The sequence below is a fragment of the Mandrillus leucophaeus genome, unplaced genomic scaffold (assembly GCF_000951045.1).
Source record: "Mandrillus leucophaeus isolate KB7577 unplaced genomic scaffold, Mleu.le_1.0 Scaffold658, whole genome shotgun sequence".
NCBI classification, from domain to species: Eukaryota; Metazoa; Chordata; class Mammalia; order Primates; family Cercopithecidae; genus Mandrillus; species Mandrillus leucophaeus.
In genome coordinates, this window is record NW_012107119.1 from 1,192,601 (window position 1) to 1,217,378 (window position 24,778).

The window sequence follows — 24,778 nt, forward strand, 5'->3', positions numbered from 1 at the left end:
ATATATAAAATGAATGTTGTAATTAACCAGAATGCCAGTAGAACCAGGAGGATTTTTGATAGCATGCTTTATTTATGAGAAAATAACCAGCTTGAAAATTTTAAAATAAAATTGTGGCATAATACAAACCAAAAAGTATTTTTAAGTATCTTTAATAATAATCTTGGTCTTCTCTTGAGATAGACTTTTTCCCCTATCCTGGCTGGAGTTGATTATGGAGACACGTTCTTATTGTCACAGTGAAAGTTCAGTAATGATTCAAATAAGGGTGAGATAAGGCTTATCTGAAATAAGGCTCCCTTATAGGAAAACAATTTGATGTTTACAAATAAACACAAACCCACAACAATGGCAGCTAGAGAAATTAAACAAAGAGCACTGAGGAAATTTCCCCAGCAGCAAAACACAAATTTGTATCTATGAATAATATTGAATGAATGTAGCAAAAGTCAGAGTAGCTTTTAATAAGCTCTTTATAAACAGGGGATCATGCTGCAGGTTATGCTTATAAAACACACAGCACTCCTACTGCACTTATTTTCAAAATCAGCATATTTTCAGCACACTTCTGGAATATTCTGAATGTTATGCCATACCAGTCAGTCCTTTATTATATGTAGTTTTGTTATAGATTACCTCAAGTATATATTTCCCCTGCTTCTTTTTACTTCTTTCATTATACTTCTTTGTTTCTTCTGTCTTCCAGTGTCTACTGCTGAGTAGTAGCACAGAGTAAGTACTCGAGTTAACAAAACAGTATTGAGTATCTTTTATGTGTACTCTTCTAGACAGGTTCTGTGAGGAAAAGCAAGTTCCTTCTTGCTTTCGAACTAGTGAAACTGTTAAGCTATTTGTGGCCAAAGGAAATCATTTTGTTGCAGTTGTCTTTCTTCTCCTTTTGTTCATCAGCTGGTTCTCTCTAATTCCTATCTTCTGTGTTGGAATGGCCCTGCCCTCCAGTTTATCAATGTTGAATGCAAATTATAATTAGTGTTCAACTACTCAAAGTTCAGAATCTATCAAAGTCTTTATCAGCTGTATTTCTAGGGTTCCATAGACTATTGCTTCTGATTTTATATGGCACCAATTCATTAAGAGAGGTCGTCAGTACTTCAGTTGTAAAAATTCCCATGACATCTGCTTGTTTCATGGGAATGGTTCCTTGCTATACAGTGTGATGGTGAGAGAAAAATGCACACTGTCTATGGTGTGCTGGAGCTGGCTTTCAGTGGCTTCTTAGAACCAATTATTAACATCTCTTTCCAACTCTGCACCCATTGATGTTACATTGTTGCTTAAAATTGGTCACTGTGAGAATATTTATACCACAGAAATTGTTAAGTGCTACTCGTCGATTCTATTTTTAAATATAGTTGTTAAGTGTTAATCTTAAGTGCTACTCCTCAATTCTTTTTTTAAATATAGTTGTTAAATGTTAACCAGTCCACCACTATTAGATGAAAACTATATGCTTCTGTATGCCTCCCTCTATTACACTATAATAAATGCCTCCTTGCCTGCAGCCACTTCTGGCTTTACTGGATGATCCATTGAAGTCTATTTTCATGTAGGCAATAAACAGGCCTTGTAAAACATAAACCCAAAACAAATGTAAGGGACAAGACATGGGCCTTGGCTTTAAGTTGTTAAATTACTGCCAAGCAGTTTGCGAAAATATCTTAAACAGAATTGAACTGAATTGAATGTGATCATAGTGTTCAGTTGTCTAATGTGATAAATATCTCTTCTTTCTGTATTACTTAAGAGAAAACAGTATAGATATACATTTTCAAAAATGTTTTGCCATCAATAAAGCATTACAAATTTTTGTCAATAAAAATGGCATTAAAAGGAACCGAAAATGCCAATAGAGTTGCAAACGAGGAATATTAGCTACCTTCAACTTTACCTAAAAAATCAAATTTCATAGAAAGAAGTAACGTATGCTAAAGAAAATTTCTCAGCTAGGAGTTATTTAACCAAAAAACATTGTTATGGTGGAAAATGTTGTTCCACTTTTTTTTAAAGGAAATGATTTTCCTGATACCCCCCACTGCCAACAACAGCAAAAAATATATAGTAGACACAGAATGAGAAAAAGCACAAGAATGAAAAAAAATAGTGCCTTTTTTATCTACATGATCTTGAGCCACAATTTGTCTGGGCCTGAGATTTTTAAATAAAAAGTAAATAAAATTAATGGACTAGATTAGTGACCCTAAGACATATTCCCATGGTGGGGAATGTGGTCCAATTGGGGAGGAAACAGTTGCATATTTAAATCACCCAGAAGCTTTATCTTTGACTTAGAGATTTTGGAAAATCTCTGCCCATCCTGATGTTCAGCATCCTTATCTTAGTGAGTCACTGTTAGTTTTGGGAGCTTTACTTCTCAGGTGGAAGAGGGCTGGTGAACAAACTGAGCATTGGTGAATCAGATGCTCTCCTATTGTTCTAGCTCTAACATCCTATAACAAATGCTTTTAGAAGAAAATTAATTTCTATTCATGGACTGCCAGTCCCTCAACAATTGTTACAGATCAATTCAGCAAGCAAGCAGCTATGCCATCCTTGAAAATAAATTACTATGCAAGTGAAATCAGATAACAGAAGGGAGTACAATTATTTATTTAGAAATGTATCTGAAGTTTAAATTTATCTCTTATTGACATACAACAATTCCATCAATAAATTTAAAACCTATAAATTATTCTGCAAATGCACATTTAACTTCCTATTTACATTTTAAAAGCATCACGTAACATGAGTGTCAATATTAGAAGCATTTGGCCCCTGAGATACTGCTTTAACTTATTCCCTTGCTGCAGAACTCCCAGTATTGTCATGACTGAATACTAACAGAGTCTGTATTATAAAAATACTTTACCCTAGCTATTTTCAAAATAAAATATGCTACATGAACATTAATGAAAAAAAGCTGAATATAATGAACAATGCAAAAAAGCTGACTTTTCAAACTTTTTTTAGTAATTGCTTTTTCTTTCCAGCGTGGTTTATTACACACACAAAAACGCACACATACAGTGGTGTGCCAATAAAAATTTAACAATGGGCTCTGCAGGGGGCAACAAAAACACCCTGATTTGTAGGGTCTGCCAATTTTCATGTTGTAAATCCTCCGTGGCTGATTTCATGCTGACAACACACCAACAATAAATGCATAGTTGGAAAGAGAGGTACAGAATTGGCCATCATGAGCTGGTAGAGTCAGCGCCAGCACATGGCTGCCCCAGAGCCTCTCCATCATGCACATAAATATATCATACAGAAATGCATCGTATAAAGTGTAGTATACATATGATTTCTCACAAAAGAGAAAGTCATACTACATGACTTATAACGAAGTCATGAATATTGTTCCTAGATTGAATCCACAATCATTTTAACTATAAATTCGTTTAGCCAGTCAACTATAGTTTAGGGCAATAATTTTTAATTGTTAAGGTAGTTGGAATAGTTAAAAAGTGGCTTAGCCTTCTCACTCAAGTAGAGTATAAGTTGCACATTTTAGAATTAATCACTAACACACTAAGCCAGCCTGAAAAAAAAATATGAATATGTATTTCCCAAAATGAATAAATCAAACACCTGAAAACTGCAAACCTTTATGTGCAGCATGAAAAAATGCCAATAGCAAGAATTTATATACTTGATGCTTGGCCTGTTTATCTTCATGGAGATTAATAGAGCGAATAAATATTTATAATAATGGTGTTAGAACATGCTGAATAGTATACTGTATTAAAGTTACATGATCTTGTCTTGAATTTTGTGTTTGGAATAGTACCAAGAAATATTCTGAGGGAGAAATTGAGTGGCAATTTTCAAATTAATAAATATTTGTTGAGCTACGACTGTGTGCAAGGCACAGCACCCAGGCACTACATGGGACACAAAGATAAATGCATACAGTCTTCTCAATGAAATTACAATCAATAAAGGATATAAGACAAGAGGTCAAATATTTAACGTACAGGAACTAGTAGGATCTATAGAAAGGAAAGATCCTATTCTTTGGGAAGATATAAAAAGTCTTTTGGGGTAAGGTGGTATGAAAAGGAAATGAAGTAATGATAACTTGAACTGAAGATGAATAGAATGGGTTCTACTAAAATTTGTCCCAGCCCAGCCTAAGGTGCTAGGTCACCCGTGGCTAAATTCTGTTATTTCTGCTGCTTAATGAGTACATGACAATATGTTCTGGTCATCATAGGAATTCTTAAAACAAGGAATCGTTCTGCCTCAGCAGGTGGCATCTTGAGGCTTTTGGATTCTGTCTTCTAGTTTTTTAATGAGCAACAGGCCGAACACGCGGATGAGTGTGAAGCAGCTTCTGTAGACTGTGTCAATCTGTACGCTAGGGTGAATGAGTAGAGATGGCAGTATGGAAAACAACTCCAGTGACTCCCTTAACCTTCTTTGAGGAAAGGAAAAACTTGGGATAAAACTGAGTGTTTTTTCAAGTCCCACTGGTGAGAAAAGCATGTCATAACCGAATTGCATCTGTTTGGGTATCATATTGGTTTGGGGTGTAAATTAGTTATTCAAAGAGTAGTATCTGTATGAATAATTGATTAATTATTTCATCCTACATCTTTTTTCCTAAAATAACTTAGGAAAACAACACCCTAATCAGTTTTTCTCAAAACTAGGCATTTGTAGCCCATATTTTTGCTAGCAGGAGTTGAATGTAGTTTTTTAAAGCTGAAAAAAAAAAAAAAAAAACCATCACATTTTCTAAAACTCTTTATAGTGAGAACATAGGTCTTAGGAAAAAACATATTAGCATTAATAAGCAAATTGTCTCAAGTCGTACTAAAGCACATTACTAGGATCAGTAAAAAATACATATGTACAATTGTGTGTTAGATTCTGTAGCTAGCAAACGAAAAATTTTCCAAGCTGACTTTAACTGGAGCCCATCTTGGTAGATGTTTCAACTATTGTCACATCAACCTTGAGAAGAGTTCAAACACTAAGAATGAATGAGGGAAGAGGTTGTGGCTGAAAGGATTCCTGACCTCCACATTGACTTGATGGTCAAAAGGGCATTATGGCTCTGAATTTTGATGAGGCGCATTTACCCTTTAGCCCATGTTAACATTTTCTTCAGGATTCATTACTATCTTAAAATGATTGATGAAAAAGTTTTTGTGCTGGACCATTACAATCAGAATAATCAGAATAAATGCCACACTGAATATCAAAAGAAATAAAACTAAAATCATTATAAGGAAACAACCATGTGATATTTTTCCATCTGCTCTTCAAGCAATGTTATTTGTTGCAACCCCTACAAAAGGTCAAGAAATTACACAAGTACTAGTTTATTGGTTATTCACAGAGAGTGAGTACCTGAAGGAGAAGGCTGTCCTTTTACTACGCCATTTTTAGTCTTCTCTTCTGAGTTCATTACTTCCTTGTAGATAAGTTCTGTAAGAAACAATTAGCTGCGTTATTATAGAAAACAAATTTCTCCTTCATCCACAGGGAAATTCATTACTTAATGGCAAGTAATACTGTTTTGATAAGGTTGAGTAAATTAAAAATCAATTGAGATTCCTTTACTGCTCTATTTCTATTTCTATATTGCCTTGTAATTAGCAGAGAGCTTGGCACAAATAGGTATCCAATAAAGCAGCTGAAGAAATCAATGCATGAAAATTTATTTCTATGTACATGAAACATACTATTTATTTCTCTCTATATATACACTATTTCTACATACATTTCTACATAAATAACATTTATGTCTACATACATGAAACATTACTACATACATGAAATAAGAAACACATGTTTTACTTGTTTTCTGAACTCTTTGGGGTAACCACTAATACATTCAAGCTTCATCTAGTAACAATTTTTATGGCTTTGAACATCCATTTTTCTTTTATACTCACTTCCTATGAAATGCACATATTCTCATGACTTTAAATTTTTTCCAATCTTTACAACTTTCATCTCTTACTGCATCTGTTTTTTTTTTCCACACTCATATCTTGGACTTGTAAATCTAAACTTGCCAAAAACCAAACACATTAAAAAATTTGGTTCATTTACTCTCAGACTGGCATCCATTTTTGGCTTTCTGAATGCTAGAGTTAAATTGGAGAGTTGCAGTTCTGTTTACTTTGTCCCTTTTAGATAAAAATCATTCAGCTCTACTCATTCTTGCTTTGCAATGGCTTATAATCTGTATAATCATCACCTTTTACAGGTACTTCTTTCTCCCAATTTCTCACAATTTAGTCCATGTCCTCCTCAAATATGGTTATATCCTATCACCCACCTATTCATGAGCTCCTAAGGAGTGTCTTTCTGTCCTTACTTGGATGAAAGCAAGCCTTTTTCATCTACACCCAGCGTCTTTTTTCACTTGATCTGCTTTATGTATATGTTCATTTTTCCATATTCACCAACATGACCTTGGAATCTCTTGACCAGTGGAATCTCTTTAGTATCTTTTAAATTTTTTTTATTTTACATATATATAGAGACGGAGACTTCCTCTGTCACCCAGGCTTGAGTACAATGGCACAATCAGGGCTCACTGCAGCCTCAACTTCCTGGATTCAAGTGATCCTCCCACCTCAGTCTCCCGAGTAGGTGGGACTACAGGTGTGTGCCACTATGCCCGGCTAATTTTTGTATGTTTCTGGTAGAGTCAGGGTCTCCCTATGTTGTCTAGGTTGGTTCTGAACTCCCGGGCTCAAGTGATCCCCCAGCCTCAGCCTCCCAAACTGCTGGGATTACAGGTGTGAGTCATCACTCCTGGCCGGGTTTAGTATCTTTGTAACGTTTTCTGCTTATTCCTATCCTTTGTTTTCCTCTTAGTCCTGTATCTGATCTTTTCTAAATATTTTTCTTTTCCTAATTTACACTTATTAATTCCTGCAAGGTAACTCAAGCGTTCCTTCCCTTCAGCTCTTCCCATTTTGATCTGACCATTTGTTACAATCTGCATTTGACTTTCCCATATTTTTCTATTCTGTAGTGATTCAGATTAGTTTAACAGTTCTTTTTAAGTCAATTGTTTTTCTGCTTTGTTTTACTCTGAGTATAATCTTAAAAATGCAGTATGTGTTTGGAAAAGTTTTGCTGAAAAATGAATTAATGCATTCATTCATTCTAATTTTTATATTAAAGAAAAAAACAGGCTACTTCGATACACATATTTTCTATTTAAATTCTCAAGTCTTATCAGTCCAATGAGTAAACTCATATATTAACTATATTTTATTTTCTAAAGTCTAATACCATCTTAGAATTAATTTTAATTTCATGTTTCATATGATGATTTTATGTACAAACATAGAAAGTTTTATTCTGGAATTCTGAACTAAAGCTTGCCCCCCACCATGACAAACACTGACAATCAGTACCATTTTAAAAGGTATCAGTGGTAAATGCCTTTCATTCTTGAGCAAATACAACATTGCTTTTGGCATAAAAAGACAGATGAAGTTTTAGGAGATTTAAAAATGGTCTAAGAGAATAGCAATCAGCAAATCATCTTTTAGTAAATTGTTTTTACAAGCAAAGCCTTGGTGATACTTTCTGAGTTCGATAAAATAAAAAGTATACATTTTTAAATAGTAGAGTTACCTTTCCATTCTTCGATTGTGTGTTCTCTTTCATCCAACTGCTTGTCATATATCTGAGGTGGAGGCTGCCGAATAAAAACAAATAATAATCTTTGTGCAATAATGTAAACATGACTAAACTCTTACAATGCATGACAATACCTTGCACTCATTTATTTTGGTGATTAGAACCGTATATAAATTACGAAGTAATTACAGTAGTTCAGAAGTTAAAATTTTCCCGTAAACTTATGGGGGATTCATTCATATTGCAATATTTGCTGATTGTTGCAATATTTGCAGCAGAACCCAAATCCTGAGAGCTCACTTTCTGACATCTTCTGATTTAGAACCCACGCCTAAGCAATTAATGACTGGTCTTTTAAAAAGCAGACAAAACACTTGATTACAATGGCCCAGAAGCTTCATTCTCCTTCATTCACTTGCCTTAGAAGAGAACCATGCTAAAATCCTTCTAGGCTAGTAAGATTGTGTTCTATTTTTAGACCTTCCCTGAAGAAAAGTTTATAATATTTCTCAACAGACCATAGTACTAGCCCTCAATACAAAAAAAAAAAATTGAGACCCAATCAACCTTTTTATTTTTCATGAAATATCATAGAATACGTGTTTATATTGCTATGTGCCCTATACTTAAATGATTTTAAGCTTTTTGTTTATTTTATCCTGAAGAAACTGCCAGTTGACTGTAGAGGTGGGTCACCTTGAATCCCTGAATGGCCCTTGGTTAGTCCTCTCTAGTAGACATGATGCGATAGGGCCTTCAGTCTGACTTACAGAGCCAGCATTTCTCTTCCCATGTGGAGTTCAAATGTAGAAAAGGAGGGATTTTCACAAACCTATGTGCCTACCAGGAAGTAGAATCTCAAATAAATTCTCTGACCTCTTCTTCCTGATATTTAGACTTTAGGAGATCTATCATGGTGGCTAGGGTAGCTCCAATTCAGGACAAGTGACATGGAAAGAAAAAAAATAAAAAGGCTCTTGGAAAACTAAACCACCATGGGGTAGAGAAAGACAAGGCTGAGGGGCTACACTGGTTGGCACCAGACTGAGCGCAAAGAAGAGCTATCAAGTTTTTGCTGCCCTGTCCAATACTCCAAAAGCAATAGTTTTTGTGAAAAACTAAAAGAGTCACTCAATAAGAGTGATGCAAGCCCTTTAGGACACAGACCTTTCGAAAATGGCTATTATAGTAAGGAAAGCGCTGGACAGGATTTTCAGAGACAGCTTCTGGCTTCTGTGAGAGCTTTTTGGTTCATGAGCAGCACCCTCGGGCTAAAGTGACCCTTCTCTAATTCATGCAAAATCTCTGGTAGCTTGAATCATGACAGACACAAATATTCACTCTAGGCCTGGCATGCTGGGGCCTCACATCCTGCAAAGTATCTGGCTATGAAAATAGAAGACTTGGCACAACTGTGGTGAAGTAACTTAGCATAATACTGAGGTATTGAGAAATAACTACTCACGGAGCCAGACATTGTTTTAGCACATTTGACTGTTACTGGGGCAGAAGGCTGTAAACCTCACCTACTGCAATTCAGAAGTGGCTGGCTGAGCAGCTCTCAGCAGCTGTCAGCACTGACAACTAAGCAAAATGAGACTCTCACACCACCCCAGACAATAGTAAGAACACAACACATTGACCGTATATAGGTGACAGGACTGGGATAGTTAGGCACTGCTCTCAGGACCTGACTGAGGTAGAACCTTCCACCTCTATCAAGAACTCTCAAATAATAGAAACATTCTGACTTAGTGAGTGAATGAGTAAAATGAAGTTATTTTTGAAAAATTGTGAAACCATTACCTAAGGAAGCTACCACAAAGCCAAGTCTGGTTTTGTGAAGATGCTTTGCCAAGTGGTAAATTTCCGCCTTTGTCTCTTCCTGAGCATGTGTAATGCTGTGGTTAGGCCCCCATCCAAGTGGCCTTGTCCAGGACCCCTGCAGGACTCAGTGTACGTAAGCTCTCAGAGCCCCCAGAGCCCTCTGAGCTGTTGGCACCTCCTTCTTCTTCTAACAATAGATCCAGCTCATGATCCTGCCTGGCTGGCTTCTCCATGCAGTGGATTTTTCCATTCAAGTTTTAAAATTGAACATGGCTCAAGAGTACAGTTCCTGCCAAAGTTCATAAATGCCATTTTCTTTTTGCAACAAAGCTATTTTGAGGCGGTTTCCCTAGGAGCCTCAGTGTACAGCTGTTGCTGATATAAAAAGTACAAAGTACACAGACGCTAATCACAAACCAACTGCAAGAGAGAAAGCAAAGTGCTGAGTTCAAGATTTTTCCTTTCAACAAACCAAGAGGGCTGCTTTAAACACACTTGAATTTATAGTATTTGTTCGACGGCCTCTGCAAATTTACTACATATTCAGATTTTTGTTTGTTTGTTGTTTTTTGAAGAGGAAATGCAAATGTCACCTCCAGTGAAAGGGCACATGCACATACAGGTGTCTTCTATGTAACAGTATAGAAGAATAATTGACCAATAATCCAAAGACAGCAATGTTACAACACACACACATGTAAGTGCTTGGCAGCAATCATCAGGATGAGATAGTCCGAAACATTCCCTGCCTCCTTCTGCTAAAGAGAAGTTGGTATTTGAGCACTCGCTTATGCTCTTTCCCCACCTTATTTAATAGGAATTATTCTCTTGCTAAGTGACAGTCTAAATAAAAAATAAATGAGGAGTGGGGATAAAGAAAAATGCCCCAGAGATGTCTGTTGAGAGAGTATTTTAGGAGAGTTTAGCAGATAAGAATAATTTGAGATGTGAGAAATGAAGGATAAGAGGAAGTTAAGGATAGTATATGGAGAGTTATCAGGACCTGTGACTTTCACCCTTTGAATATTTTTTCAAAAGACTGTAAACATCTTTCCTAATATTTTGGGAGATTTGGACTTTACTTCCTTGGTTGAAATTACTGCAGAAATTGAAATGCAAATTTATATGGATTGCATAAACAATAACTTAAAATGGATTAGACATATTTCTATTGATGGTTAATTTTATATGAATTTATATTGGTGGTCAATTATATGAATTTTATACTGATGAAACATGTCCAAATTGTTTCAATTAAATGAGGAAGAAACACAAACAAGTACATGGTCACTGTGAATTAATAAATACTAGAATTTATTTATTTCTTTATTAAATGTATTCATTCAGTAAAGGTCTTGGACACCTAACACATGGCAGACTATATAAAAAACTGAGATTTCAAAACTGAATAATGTGATTGCTGACCACAAGGAGTTCACAATTTACTGGGGTAAGACTGATGCAAAACGGATCGTTAGCATACAACATGATAAATGATAGAAACATGTATATGGTCTAAGGGAACAGAGTGGAGAAGTCCTGACAAAGCCTGGATTTTATTTCCTGGAGTGATGCTTATTCAGTGAGCGAAAGATGTGTGGGAGGTTGTCAAGATAAAATAAGGAGGACAAAAGGTGACTCTATGGCAAGAGCACATTATAAGCCAAGTCACAGTATGTAGGAAACAGAATAAGGGTGGTGGTGGTGGTGGCAGTGGTGGTGGTGGTGCATGTGCTTCTCTGTGTGTACATGCATGCCAAGAAAACAAGAAGGAATTTTGTCACAGTAAAATAAAACATGTGGTGAGAAGTGACAAGATATAAGAGCTGTACCTAGAGAAGCAGAAGGGTCAGACAAAGGGTGAATCAAGGATGATCCAGGGGGCCAGGCACTGTGGCTCATGCCTGTAATCCCAGCACTTTGGGAGGCCGAGGTGGGTGGATTATTTGAATTCAGGAGTTCGAGACCAACCTGGCCAACATGGTGAAACCTCACCTCTACTAAAGATACAAAAATTAGCTGGGCATGGTGGCAGGCACCTGCAATCCCTGCTACTCGGAAGGCTGAGGCAAGAGACTCACTTGAACCCGGGAGGTGAAGGTTGCAGTGAGCCGAGATTGTGCCACTACACTCCAGCCTGGGTGACAGAGCGAGACTCTGTAAAAAAAAAAAAAAAAAAAAAAAAAAGATCCAGGGTGTCATGATATGGAAGAAAGAAGAAGAGAAATCACTGAAGAGTGTAAGAGAACGGCCCGGTCAAATTTACAGCTGGATTGAAGAAAGATGCAACTGTAAGCAGGGAGAAGAGGTAGGGAGCCATTGCATGATCTATAAAAAATATTAAAAGTTCTGACTGTGGTGAAAAAAAAAAAAAAGAGGGTGAATGAAAAATACAGATTCAGGTATAATTAATAAATATTAATAAATAAACTTGGCAGAATTTGGTTTTTGATTGAATGCATGTGATGGGAGAGAAGAATATGAGTCCCCAGTTTCTAAGCTGAGTACCCGGGAAGATGATCATGTTGGTGAAGCCATGTAAAGAAATCGAGAATGGAAAAGTGGAAATGAGATTGGTAGAGAGGTGAGCCTAAGCATTATGTGAGAAGAGATGTTGATTTGAAAGTTAAGTATATAATCTGAAGTTCAGAGGAATGCTGTTCAATAGAGATGTATAGATTTGAGACTACCAGCAAGAGATGTTTGTTGAAACTATGACAGTGGATGAGGTCACCCAGGGAAGATATGTGGATATAGAAAGTAAATGGTCAAATCAAGGTTTAAAGATTGGACAAAGAAAGATAAGTTCACTAAGGAAAAAGAGAACAGCTAGAGAAATACATGAAAAATGAGAATATTGCAATGTTATAGAAGTCAAGCGAGTAGAATTTCACAAAAAGTAAGTAATTGGTTGTTTCTTGCAAATGAAGCACATAAAGATTTTGACTCTCAGGGCACCAGCAATGTATAATAGAAAGCAAGCCTCTGAACCCTTTGAAAGCTTTCCAAACTTTAAATTGCTATCACCCCCAGAAAGATCCAGATAGATCTTCGACGGAGACATCACCTAAACAATTGAAAAAATGTAGAAAAAGATTTTCAACACCAATATAGCTAAAAGGAAAGAAACTATAGAACAATTGTGACACTAGAAAAAGTATAATGATCTCAGAACTACTCTCCCAAGTCTCTTTGAGAACTTAATAAAAGAAAAACACTGTCCTCTATCTAGTTAAAGGAAACCACTTTTTTTTTTCTGAGAAACCACCATATCTTAAGCTGTCCTTATATATACCCTAATAATCCTCAGAGTCAGGAAACTAAGATTCAAAGAAATTTAAAAAAATACATCATGAAGTCATATAGCTAATTAATGATGAAAGTTTTATTAAAAACAAATTTAAAGAGTAACCCAGAGCAAGTGTCAATACTGTTGAATCTAAAATAAAGGCTAACAAAACAATATTTAAAGTGAACATCTTTGTAAAACAAGAAATAGAAACATAAGCCAATAGGGTGACCATATTTCCCAGTTTGTACAAAATAGTTCCACTTTATGCTTATTGTCCTTGTAATTATTAGTAGCCCTTACCCCCTTCTCTCCTTTAAGTGTTGTGGTTTGGAGGATAAATATGTGGACACTCTACATAGCAATGTTGTGACATGACATATTAGAGATCTAAGGTATACAGTAATTTGAGGACACAGAAAACAACTGAATTGCAATGTTTTTCTAACACTGAGGTTTCAACAATTGCAGCTGTACCTTTTGCTTCTTTGAGATAGCACGTCAGCATTTCCTTCCATTTTCTCTATTTTTAGGAACGTAAAATTCAGTTATAAAATATGGCTGTTGGCAGATAGTACAGACAAGAATAGAATTCTACATAATAAATCTATAGTGGAAAACTGTGGATTCTGCAGGCATTCTATGGAGTTCTTGCTGTTGGACATGACTTTTTACTAAAGAGATCTCTTTAACAAGTACCTGTTCAATTACTAATTGATCTTTTGAAGGTAAAAGTTGCTCTTTCTGCCTGTAATACCAGCACTTTGGGAGGCCAAGGTGGGCAGATCACGAAGTAAGGAGATCGAGACCATCCTGGCTAACATGGTGAAACCCTGTCTCTACTACAAGTATAAAAAATTAGCTGGGCGCTGTGGTGGGCACCTGTATTCCCAGCTACTTGGGAGATTGAGGCAGGAGAATGGCATTAACCCGGGAGGCAGAGCTTGCAGTGAGCCAAGATCACAGCACTGTACTCCAGCCTGGGTGACTCCATCTCAAAAAAAAAAAAAAAAAAGTTGCTCTTTCTTGTGACTTCATTCATTTTATCCCATATATACAAGTAATATTCATGAGTAAAATGTGTGATTTTATTTTTTACTGAATCTTTGAGATAATTCTTTTTTCAACAGCATTATAGGATATTAGTGGTAAAAGAAAGTTCAGAGATTATCTAATGCCATCCTTATTCAATTTTCAAATGAGAATATAGAAACTGAGAAAGCGTAAGTGATTTGCCCAGAATCACAGAGTTAATTAGTGACAGATGAATACATTTATGGTCTCTTATGGGAAAAGACAGAATAATGGGATTCCTATGGGTTGAAGAAACAGAAACATTAAACTGGATAATTTGACACCTATAAAAGATATTCATTAAAGACAAATTTGAGCCTGCCACACACTGATTTCTGTTCCAATTTTCTGTCAGTCTACACATACAGCTAGAGCTGGCAACTATCATACAAGCAATCAACACTTATATTCTTAAACACTTTTTGTCAAAGTATCATGAACATCAAAGACCTCTAAACACATGAATCTCTAAAGAGACAAAAACCAGATATGAGAAATCTAAGTCGTACAAAGTTGTTCTTTTGATTCATCTTTGAGCCCTGAACTGACACTTTTCCCTACCACTCATGCTCTGAACCATATGACAATCATCAAGTTGTTGGTGTTTGTCTGCTTTGTCCTAATTAAGGATCTCCCTGTGCTCAGCTGCCTTGTTTAAAATGTCAATGAAAGCTTTAAATAGCACTGTCTCTCAGTGTGTGCATTCACTATTAATTCAACATCTGGATCAAAGTGCATGATATTGTATCTTATTGAAATATGCTTTGTTTTTTCTTATTAAGCTTGGCAGTTTGATGATTGTCAAAAGATGCATGGTTTATTAAAAGGCTTTAAGCAAGAAGGGTGTAAGTACAAAATTAGATAGAACAGGAAATCCATTGAGGAAATATGCAACATTTTGATTTCATATTTCCTTGAATCTACACATATAAAGTAAGTTTTCTAATTTTTTTTTCTTAATTTGATGACTAAGACTTCTTAAATTTTCACCTTTTAATTAGAAAATAAAAATTTTGGTAAAATGAGTCTGTGTAGCATTAAATGATATGTACTTTCATGGTTTTATTTGGCTAATGGCACAGTTTAGCATGTTCAATTTTTCTCTAAAACCTTATATTCTTTCTAGGACCAACAGCAGTTCATTACCCCAAAATGGAGCTCAATATTTGTTACACAAACAGTCTTACCAACAATCAGCCAAAATAATGAAAATATTATTGTAATGTGCACAATTATCAAGAGAATTGATTAGATATAATTAATTCCTATGATTTCTCAGTAATGTGACCTTGCTATGCATTAAGCCAGTGACCTGGTTTCCAATTACCAAAAACTTCATTGCCTTCTAAAAGTAGATATATGGCATTTTGTGATGTACTATCAGTTGATTATTTAAAATTGCTTCAGCAAGTTTCAGGAACAATGTCTGTGTTCTTAAACAGAAATTAAATAATATACTACTACAGATGAAATAAATGCCTTTTAAAAGTGTGAGTTGAGGAGATATCAGCAAGATGATAAAATAAGGCTCTCCAGTGCTCCCTCTCCCACAGAAACATCAATTTGAACAACTATCTACACACAAAAATACCTTCACAAAAGTGAAGGAAACCAGGTGAGAGGTTTCAGCACCTGGATATAGCACAGAAATAAGAAAAGATGCATTGCAGAGAGAGGAAGGACAGTTTCACATTACCTGCTTCACTCTTCCCCCAACACCAGACAGCACAACATGGAGACAGATACCCTCCACATGATGGAAGGAGAAGGAAGTGAGCATCAGACTTTGCCTCGGACCCCAACACTGGGCCTGCCACAGTAAAACCCAGCACCAAAGAGGCCCTCACAGCCCTAGACACCAAGCTAGTACTTGTGAACTGAGCTTCCACACCTTTCCCGGCACTGATCAGGAGCTTGTAGCCCTAGATTCAAGGTCTATACAGCAGACTCAGTCTCTGGACCACTCTACTGTCAGGTCTACCTTAGCACCCCAGCCTCTGGAACTTCTCCAGCCCTGGGCTGTCCCCTATAATCCTGGACATCAGATCCATCCCAGTAACTGACTATTTCCTGCAGACTCAGACTCAAAGCCCATCCCAGAGCCAAGTAGGCCCCTGTGGACCCAAGGATAAGGCCAACCTCTGCAGATGTAGGCAAATATTTGCAGATACAGGCATTAGGTCTGCCCTTGTGTACCCAGACTTCTGGCCCATCCATGTGGACTTAATCAATAGGTCCACATTTGTGGATATAGACTTAGGCTCAACCCTATAGACCCACCCACTTGCTGACCCAGGCACCCAGACACCCAGCCAACCTGCCTGAGGATTCCAACAGCAGGCCTACCCTTAGACCACACCAAATGGCATGCACAGGATCTATGGAAAGGCTGACTGATAAAGAGTTTTCCCAGACAAAGCCAGTCTGCAAAGATTGGAATAAGTCCTGACTTCTTCAGATGCACAGATATCAATGTAAGGAAATAAGAAACATGAAAAGCTGAGGTGACATAAACCACCAAAAAAATACAAAAATCTCCCAATGGCTGACTCAAGAGAAATGGAAATATATAAACTAAGAGACAAAAAATTCAAAATAATTGTTAAGGAAGCTCAACAAGCTTCAAAAAAATTACAGGGAAACAATCTAATAAAATCAAGAAAACAATAAATAAAACAAATTTAACAGAGAGATTGAAATTATTTTTCAAAGACAAACAGAAATCCTATTGCTGAATATAATGAATGAAAAGAAAAATGCAATAGTAGGATTGATCAAGAAGAAGAAAGAACTTGTAGGCTTGTAGACCAGTTATTTAAAAACATGTGGTCAGAAGAGAAAAAATGAAAACAAATAGAGAAAGTTTAAGTGATTTATGGGAGAGCATCAAAAGAGCACATTTTTGAGTTCAAGAAGAGACAGAAAAGGGGTAGGAAGCATGTTTCAGGAAATAGTAGTAGAAGGTTTTTCAAATCTCTGGAAAGATATATTCAGGTAGAGGAAAGTTAAAGGTCTCTAATCAGATTCAATTCAAACAAGATTACACCAAGACATATCATAAAGAAATCAACAAAAATCAAAGACAAAGAAAGGATCTTGAAGGCACCAAGAGAAAAGAAGCAAATAACATATAAGGGAGTGTTCCTATCAAGGTAGCAGATTTTTCAACAGAAACCTTACAGGCCAGGAGTGTATGGGACAATATAATCAAAATGCTAAAATTAAAAAAAACTATCAATCAGGAATACTGTACCCCACAAAGTTGTCCTTCAGAAAAGGAGAGATAAGGTCTTTCCGAAATAAAAGTTGAGGGAGTTCATCACCACCAGACCTGTGTCACAAGAAATGCTTAAGAGAGTTCTTCAGGCTAAAAGAAAAGCACTCTAATTAGTGACACAAAAACGTGTGAAAGTGTAAAACTCACTTATAAAGGTAAGTACACAGTCAAACTCAGAACACCCTAATACTGTAATAGTGGTATATAATTCTCCTATATCTTCACCATGAAGGTGAAAAAGAAAAAAACTATTAAGAATAATAATAGCTACAATAATGTGTTAAGGCATCTACAACCATCTGATCTTCGACAAACCTGACAAAAACAAGCAATGGGGAAACAATTCCCTATTTAATAAATGATGCTGGAAAAACTGGCCAACCATATACAGAAAACTGAAACTGGACCCCTTCCTTACACCTTATACAAAAATTAACTCAAGATAGATTAAAGACTTAAATGTAAGACCTCAAACCATAAAAACCCCAGAAGAAAACCTAGGCAATACCATTCAGGACACAGGCATGGGCAAAGACTTCATGACTAAAACACCAAAAGTAATTGCAACAAAAGAAAAATTGACAAATGGGATCTAATTAAACTAAAGAACCTCTGCACAGCAAAAGAAACTATCACCTGAGTGAACAGACATCTTACAGAAAGGGAGAAATTTTTTGCAATCTACTCATTTGACAAAGATCTAATATCCAGAATCTACCAGGAACTTAAATTTACAAGAAGAAAACAAACAACACCATCAAAAGGGGGCGAAGGACATGAACAGACACTTCTCAAAAGAAGACATTTATGCAACCAACAAACATATGAAAAAAAGCTCATCATCACTGGTCATTAGCGAAGTGCAGATCAAAACCACAATGAGATACCATCTCATACCAGTCAGAATGGCAATTATTAAAAAGTCAGGAAACAACAGATGTTGGCGAGGCTGTGGAGAAATAGGAATGCTTTTACACTGTTGCCGGGAGTGTAAATTAGTTCAACCATTGTGGAAGACAGTGTAGTGATTCCTCAAAGATCTGGAACCAGAAATAGCACTTGAATCGGCAATCCCAGTACTGGGTATATATCCAAAAGATTATAAATCATTCTATTATAAAGACACATGCACATGTATGTTTATTGCAGCACCGTTCACAATAGCAAAACTTGTAACCAACCCACATGCTCATCAGTGATAGACTGGATAAAAAAATCAGTGATAGACTGGATAAAGAAAATGTGGCACATATGCACCATGGAATACTATGCAGCAATAAAAAAGAATGAGTTCATGTCCTCTGCAGGGATATGGATGAAGCTGGAAGCCATCATCCTCCGCAAACTAACAACTAGCACAGGAACAGAAAACCAAATACCGCATGTTCTCACTCATAAGTGAGAATTGAACAACGAGAACACATGGACACAGGAAGGGGAACATCCTACACCAGGGTCTGTCAGAGGGTTTGGAGGCAAGGGGAGGGAGAGCATTTGGACCAATACCTAATGCATGTGGGGCTTAAAACCTAGAAGCTGGGTTGATAGGTGCAGCAAACCACCATGGAACATGTTTACCTATGTAACAAACCTGCACGTTCTGCACACGTATCCCAGAACTTAAAGTAAAATGAAAAAAAAAATGTGTTAAGGGATACACAATATAAAAATATGTTAATTGTGACATCAAAAATTTCAAATGTGAGAGGAATGGTGGAGTAAAAGTATAGTTTTGTTTCAAATGCAAGCAAAAAGTTATTGTCAGCTTAAAGTAGCTTGTTATAACTATAAGATGTTTTTGTAATCCTCATGGTAACCACAAAGTAAAAATTTATGGTAGAGACGCAAAAGATACAAAGTAAGGAATCAAAGAGAAAATCATTTCATAAAAAAAAAAAAGACAGTAAGAGAGGAAGAAAGGAACAAAGAACCTACAAAACAATAAAAAAACAATGAGCTAAATGGCAGTATTAAGTCCTTACCTATCAATACTTACCTTGAATGCAAATTGATTAAATTTTCCAGTCACCTTGGATGTGAAGGGGGCTGAGGGAATAGAAAGAAAGATTCCAAGGTACCTCATTATCCAGATGAAAACCTGGATAGAAAGTAGTGCCATGAACTGGAAGGAGAAGGAGAAGGCATAGATTTGGTGTGGAGAGGAGGTATGGCCAGTTTAATATTTAACATGCTGATTTTGCAATGCCAATTTCAATTCCAGTGACCATTAGATTTATACCTCTGGAACTCAGGCCAACTCTGAGACAATGTGTAGATTTGAGACATTTGTGATAATTACAATTAAGGCTGTGGTGGAAGATAAGACTCCCAGAGACAAAAGAAATTAGGGCTATAAAGAAAAAATTTCTGGGATGCACAATTCTAAGGGAAGAGAGAACAACTCACATTGAGCAATGGAGGCTGCAGGAGAATAGGTGTGCTGCCACCACAGAAATTAACATGCAGGGGTGCAGGAAGGAGGGTACTGTCAGCTTATTCAAATGGGCAAATACATGAGATACCCATTTTTTTGGACTTGGCACCTAAGAGGCCACTGGTGAATTTAGAGAAAGCACTGTCAATGTTTGAAAAGTGAACTGGAGTAATTGTGAGTAAACAAAGACTAATGTTTTACAGAGATTTGGCTATAAAGCTGGAAGACATACTTGCATTGTTAAAGGTAGAAGTGCAGTTAAAAATAAAGGTGGGTTTTGATTCTTTGTTCTTTGAAATGAAAGAGACTAGAACATGTTTATTTGTAAGAAGTAATTGCCACTGTAAACTGAAACATAGGACACACACAGACAAGGAAGAGACCCACATGAAGAAAATAAACGCTATATAAATAAAAGAGTACGGTACTCTGGGTTTTCCTGGATCTTCTGTAAATGACTCTATCACAGGATTATCATGTTTTCTTCTCAACGTCTTCATCGTTCTACTACCATTCGTAGCAAGTGGATTTTCATATATTATCTCATTTAGTCTTTGTGACAAACCTCCTATTCCAAGTATGCAACTGAGGCACACAAAGATTTAAAAATCTATGAGTTAGTAGCCATATTTTAAGCCAAATCTAACTGAATGCAAAGTCTGTGTTCTTTGCATTTTTCTACCAAAGGCTTATAGTTCCTACTAATTCAACCTATTGAAATATATTTTAACGTTTTATTAGGCAAACAAAGCAACAGAGAACAGCAGGGAAAAAGGCAATGTTTATCTCTAGCTGACGGGGCTCTCGAAATGCTATTAATCAAGATTCTAAATACAAATTTCCATGTCCACTCAGAGGAGCGAGAATGTGCAATATATTGTGATGCTGCCACCTTGTGGCAAGAAAAAATGAAAACATTAAGTAAGAGGTGCTTTGTGCGTGTGTGTGTTCATCATTTTCACCAAATTGCACTAGTCTATGGTTCAACTATGGCTGCAATTGAAATCATCTGGGAGTTTTAAAAATACTGCTGCCTAGATCCCACCTCAGAGATTCTGATTTAATTGTTCTGGGGTGAGGCGTTGGTGTCAGGACACTTTTAAAACATCCCAAATGATTCTAATGTGCAGCAAAGATTAAGACCTCTCTGCTCTAACCGCTTTACAGTAGAAAAGCAAGTCTTGTCATTTGCCTAATTATGTTTCATTTGTATAGATGCAAAAGAAAACATTCTGGAGAAAGTAGGTGATTTTCTCTCAGTCTTTAATGACATCTAGTTCTTAGTAGAATACAATGATTCTGGAGAGATATACCATGCTATGGTTTTAAAGAACAGGACAAAGAAATTTGTGAATTGTAATCAAAGTGGACACAAGATTTGTGTCTCATAATCAAATGTGGTTTGTAGACTAAAGTGGGCAGGAAGAATCTCTGAGCCTCATAATGAGTCACAGGTTTTCCGAAAGGAACAATGGAAAAGAGCACTGAACTTGAAGCACCATTGACTCTGGCACTAGTAAGATGAGTGATCTTGGGCAAGTCACTTCGTTTGCAATGAAAGATTTTCATCTACTGCTTTATTCAAGAGAGAACTACTTTCAAATGTTGAACAAATATCATACCAGGTAATTCAACAAAACTCTCTTAAGTACTTGCAATGCACAAAGCATGGAATTATAACGTGTTATATATGGAAAGCACTAATGTTGCTTAGAGACATCATAGCACTAGGTGACCAGAGGAACCTTTGAAAGCTAGTAATGTGAATTTTAATTATGATGTGAACTGAGTGTAATTAGAAAGCTTAATTACATAATGCTCCAGTGGTTTGGCAAAGCAGTTGAATTCAGTTTTCTCTATTTTTCATTCTATTCTGTAGTTTTCTCAGATGGTAGGTCACTAATTTATTAGCTCTACACCATCAAAAAGTGCAATCATGTCTTGAAAATGAAATTTCTCTTTCCTGCTTCTTGGAAATTACAATTTTCTATGGTTCTTTAACTGAAAAGGCTCAGTAATTGCACCACCAATCACCCAGTGCCCTGGTCATGAATCTTTCTTTCTTCATTCATTCATTTAACACTTACTTATTAACCCACTACTATATGCTATTAGTCATCTTTGAATTCCACCTCCCTTAAATTCCAAATTTAATTATTTACAATTCATGTCAATTATTAGCTTCTAAACATCTCTTGAATATTCTACCCATGTCTATAGTAATTTAGATTACTACAGATCTATCCCCCTGCCTTCTGGCTCCCTTTTCTCAACTCCAGTCCCACACTGCGGACAGGGTGGCCCTTCGAAACTTCAAATCTGCTAATGCTATTGTCCCACTTTCTAGTGAATGGCTTCCCTTCACCCTAGGATAGTGGCCGTGGTCCATGACAATGCTTGGGAACTCCTTCCTTATCTGGTCCCTGCTTACCAACCCAAACTAATTTCTCACCCTTCTCCATTAAGTCACTCAGAAAGCTTTGCAATTCTCTCCACCCTCTCTTGACGCTGGGATTTTTGCATATACCCTTTCTTCTGCTTGTCTTTCTTCACTTGGATAATTCCTTTTTTGGCCCTTCATGTTCCTGTTTGAAAATTAATCACTCCAAGCAACCTTCTCTAACCCACATTACTGAGTTATTTATATGTGTTTCCAATGTACAATAAGCTTAAAATTTGGAATATGTATCAACATTTACTTATTTATCTTCTCTCTAGACTATGGGACAAAGAATTGAGGACAAAGATTGTGTCTTTGTTCACCAGTCTAGCACAGTATATAGTACATAGTAGACATTCAACAAGTATGAACCATTGATGAAGAACAATTACTGCATTCAAAAATCTACTATATATTAACTTGGAAAAATTGGTCAAGTAAAGAGATGAAATAAATTATGACATGTTTGACATTATTCAAATAATTTTTTAAAAAGTAGATTCCAGCTTTTGATATGCACATATTAGCCACACAATCATAGGCAATGTGCTTAACATCCATTAACATCCTGAGCTTCAGTGTCTTCAATTCAAAATGCAGATACATTCATTCAGCAAATATTGATTATGTGACTACTAAGGGCCGGACAGTGTTCTAGGTCGCTGGGATAGAGCAGTGCTCCAAAGAGTCACTGTCTCTCTCTTTATGCATCTTAAATTCTACTTGATGAGACAGACAATAAGAAGAGATATATAATGTCAAACAGTGACACATAGAAAAAAAGGATTAAGAGACTAGAGTGTAACAGAGTATACTATTCTATTTTTTTCTTTTCTTTTTAGTTTTTTTTTAACTTCTTTTTTTTGTTTTGTTTTACTTTTAAAATTATTGTATTACTTTTACAAACCCTTGTGTCGAGGGCTGACTTTCACTAGATCACAGCAAGGGAGCCGCTCTGCAGTGTAGGAAACCCCGACCCAGACGCAGGTCGTCTACTTATGTTTTACTGCCAGGTTACCCACGAATGTGTGCTGCATGACGGGCAAGGGGGAGACCAAAGAGTACTATTCTACATAGGGTGGTCATAAAAGGCTTCTTTGAGAAGGTAACATCTGAGCAGAGATTTGAATGAAGTAAAGGAGGGAGCAGTGTGAATATCTGGAGGAAGAATGTACCAGGTAGAAGGAAACACAATACAAAGACCCTAAAGGGGGAGCTTGCTTGGTGCGGTAAGGAAACCACAAGGATGCCATATACTGGAGCAGAGTGGAAAAAGGAAGCCTAAAGGTGACATCAGAAAACTAGGCAGGAGCCAGACTAAGTAGAGCAATGTTTTCCAAACTGCAGTCATGAAAACAAATTGGTGGCTCATCACCAGCACCATTTAATGTAAACAAGAAGAGTAAAGTGAGATAGAAAATATCAGTGTATGGTTTTTCTTTTGTGTGTGTGTATATGTGTGTGCACATGCACGTGCACTTGTACATGCACGCTGGGTTGCAACGTAAAACACCCTTCTTACTATGGGTTATGATAAAATTTGAAACAACACTGTGGTAGGGCCTTGCAAGCCATGATAAGTACTTCGAGTTTTATTATAAATATGATAAGAAGGCATTGGAAGGTGTTAGCTGAGGAATTATATGAATGTGACCTGTTTTATATTTTAAAAGGAAAATTCTAGGCATTCTGCAGAATGGACCACAAGGGACAAGAATGGTGCTGAGAAATAAGTCCCAGATTATTACATGGTCCAGCGTAGAAATGATGTTTGCGTAGATGAAGGGATGAGAAGTGGTCTGAGCCAGGGGATATTTAGAAGGTAAGTTCAGTTAAGAGTTGTTGAGGATAGTCATCATTTTCTAGAGTTTTTTGATGCTTAAATAAGATTGGATATCGGAAAGGGTTTTATAAACACTGGAGAAGTGCTCAGCACAGTACAGTTGAGTTCAATTCAAATGGCATTTACTGACCATAACTACGCACCTGCCACTACTCTCACTGTTTTGTCTGCACTCGGTAGATAAAACTGAATTTCTGCTCGCAAGGAACTTTACAGCAGTAGAGTTGTGGAAGATAGACATAAAAATGAATCATTGCAGCATAATGCATAATATGATAATGGCATATGGAAGGTTCTAAAGAAAATGAGTTAACTTAAAATTCTGAGAAGCAACAGTTTTTGTTGCAAGCCTTTCTTTTCATAGGCAAAAGATCACATTAGCCCCAAGGATATTCCGTAGGACAAATATGAGCTCAAAATGAACTAGAAAATAGTTCTAGGTGAAAAATAAACACATTGAACACAGATATTGCTGAGTTAGTCTATTAAAGCCACATGTCATTTGCACTTCTGCCCTACAGTCACAAAACAAAAGCAAATGAACAAGGGAAAAAGGATCTTCAGCCCTTCTACATCAGTAACATGAATCAGTAAGGAGTCATCCTGGAGACATTAACCACAGAAAACCACACTCTTCCAGTTAGCATCAATGAATAGCCCCAGGATACAAATCCACAGTGAACGAAGAAACATAGCTACAGAATTAGAAACATTATTAAGGAAAATTGATCTGAGTATACTTCACTAATGTTAGAGGGATAATATTATATTTTAGGTTGAAATTTAATAATTTTTTTCAATTCCAAAGTGTTTATGAATTTTAAAATACACATACTTTTTGTTACAAATCTTTATTTTTCCCCTTCCTACCACTAATCTCTGTGAAAAAGTTTAGAACATGACATAAAGTTTCTAGGTTAATGAAACCTTCCTTCCTTCCTTCCTTCCTTCCTTCCTTC

The 24,778-nt window shown here is 36.5% G+C and overlaps 1 protein-coding gene across 6 annotated transcripts in view; it reads right to left on the reverse strand.

Annotated features, from left to right (window-relative positions):
• MAPK10 (mitogen-activated protein kinase 10) overlaps positions 1-24,778 on the reverse strand; it is a 353,499-nt gene that overhangs the window by 7,142 nt on the left and 321,579 nt on the right. For all 6 annotated transcript variants that reach the window (XM_012001307.1, XM_012001303.1, XM_012001304.1 and 3 more), the window contains 2 exons: positions 7,630-7,693; positions 5,377-5,454 (listed from right to left, as the gene is read on the reverse strand). In XM_012001307.1, the coding sequence (XP_011856697.1) occupies positions 5,377-5,454; positions 7,630-7,693 (142 nt within the window). The remainder of the gene's footprint in view (positions 1-5,376; positions 5,455-7,629; positions 7,694-24,778) is intronic.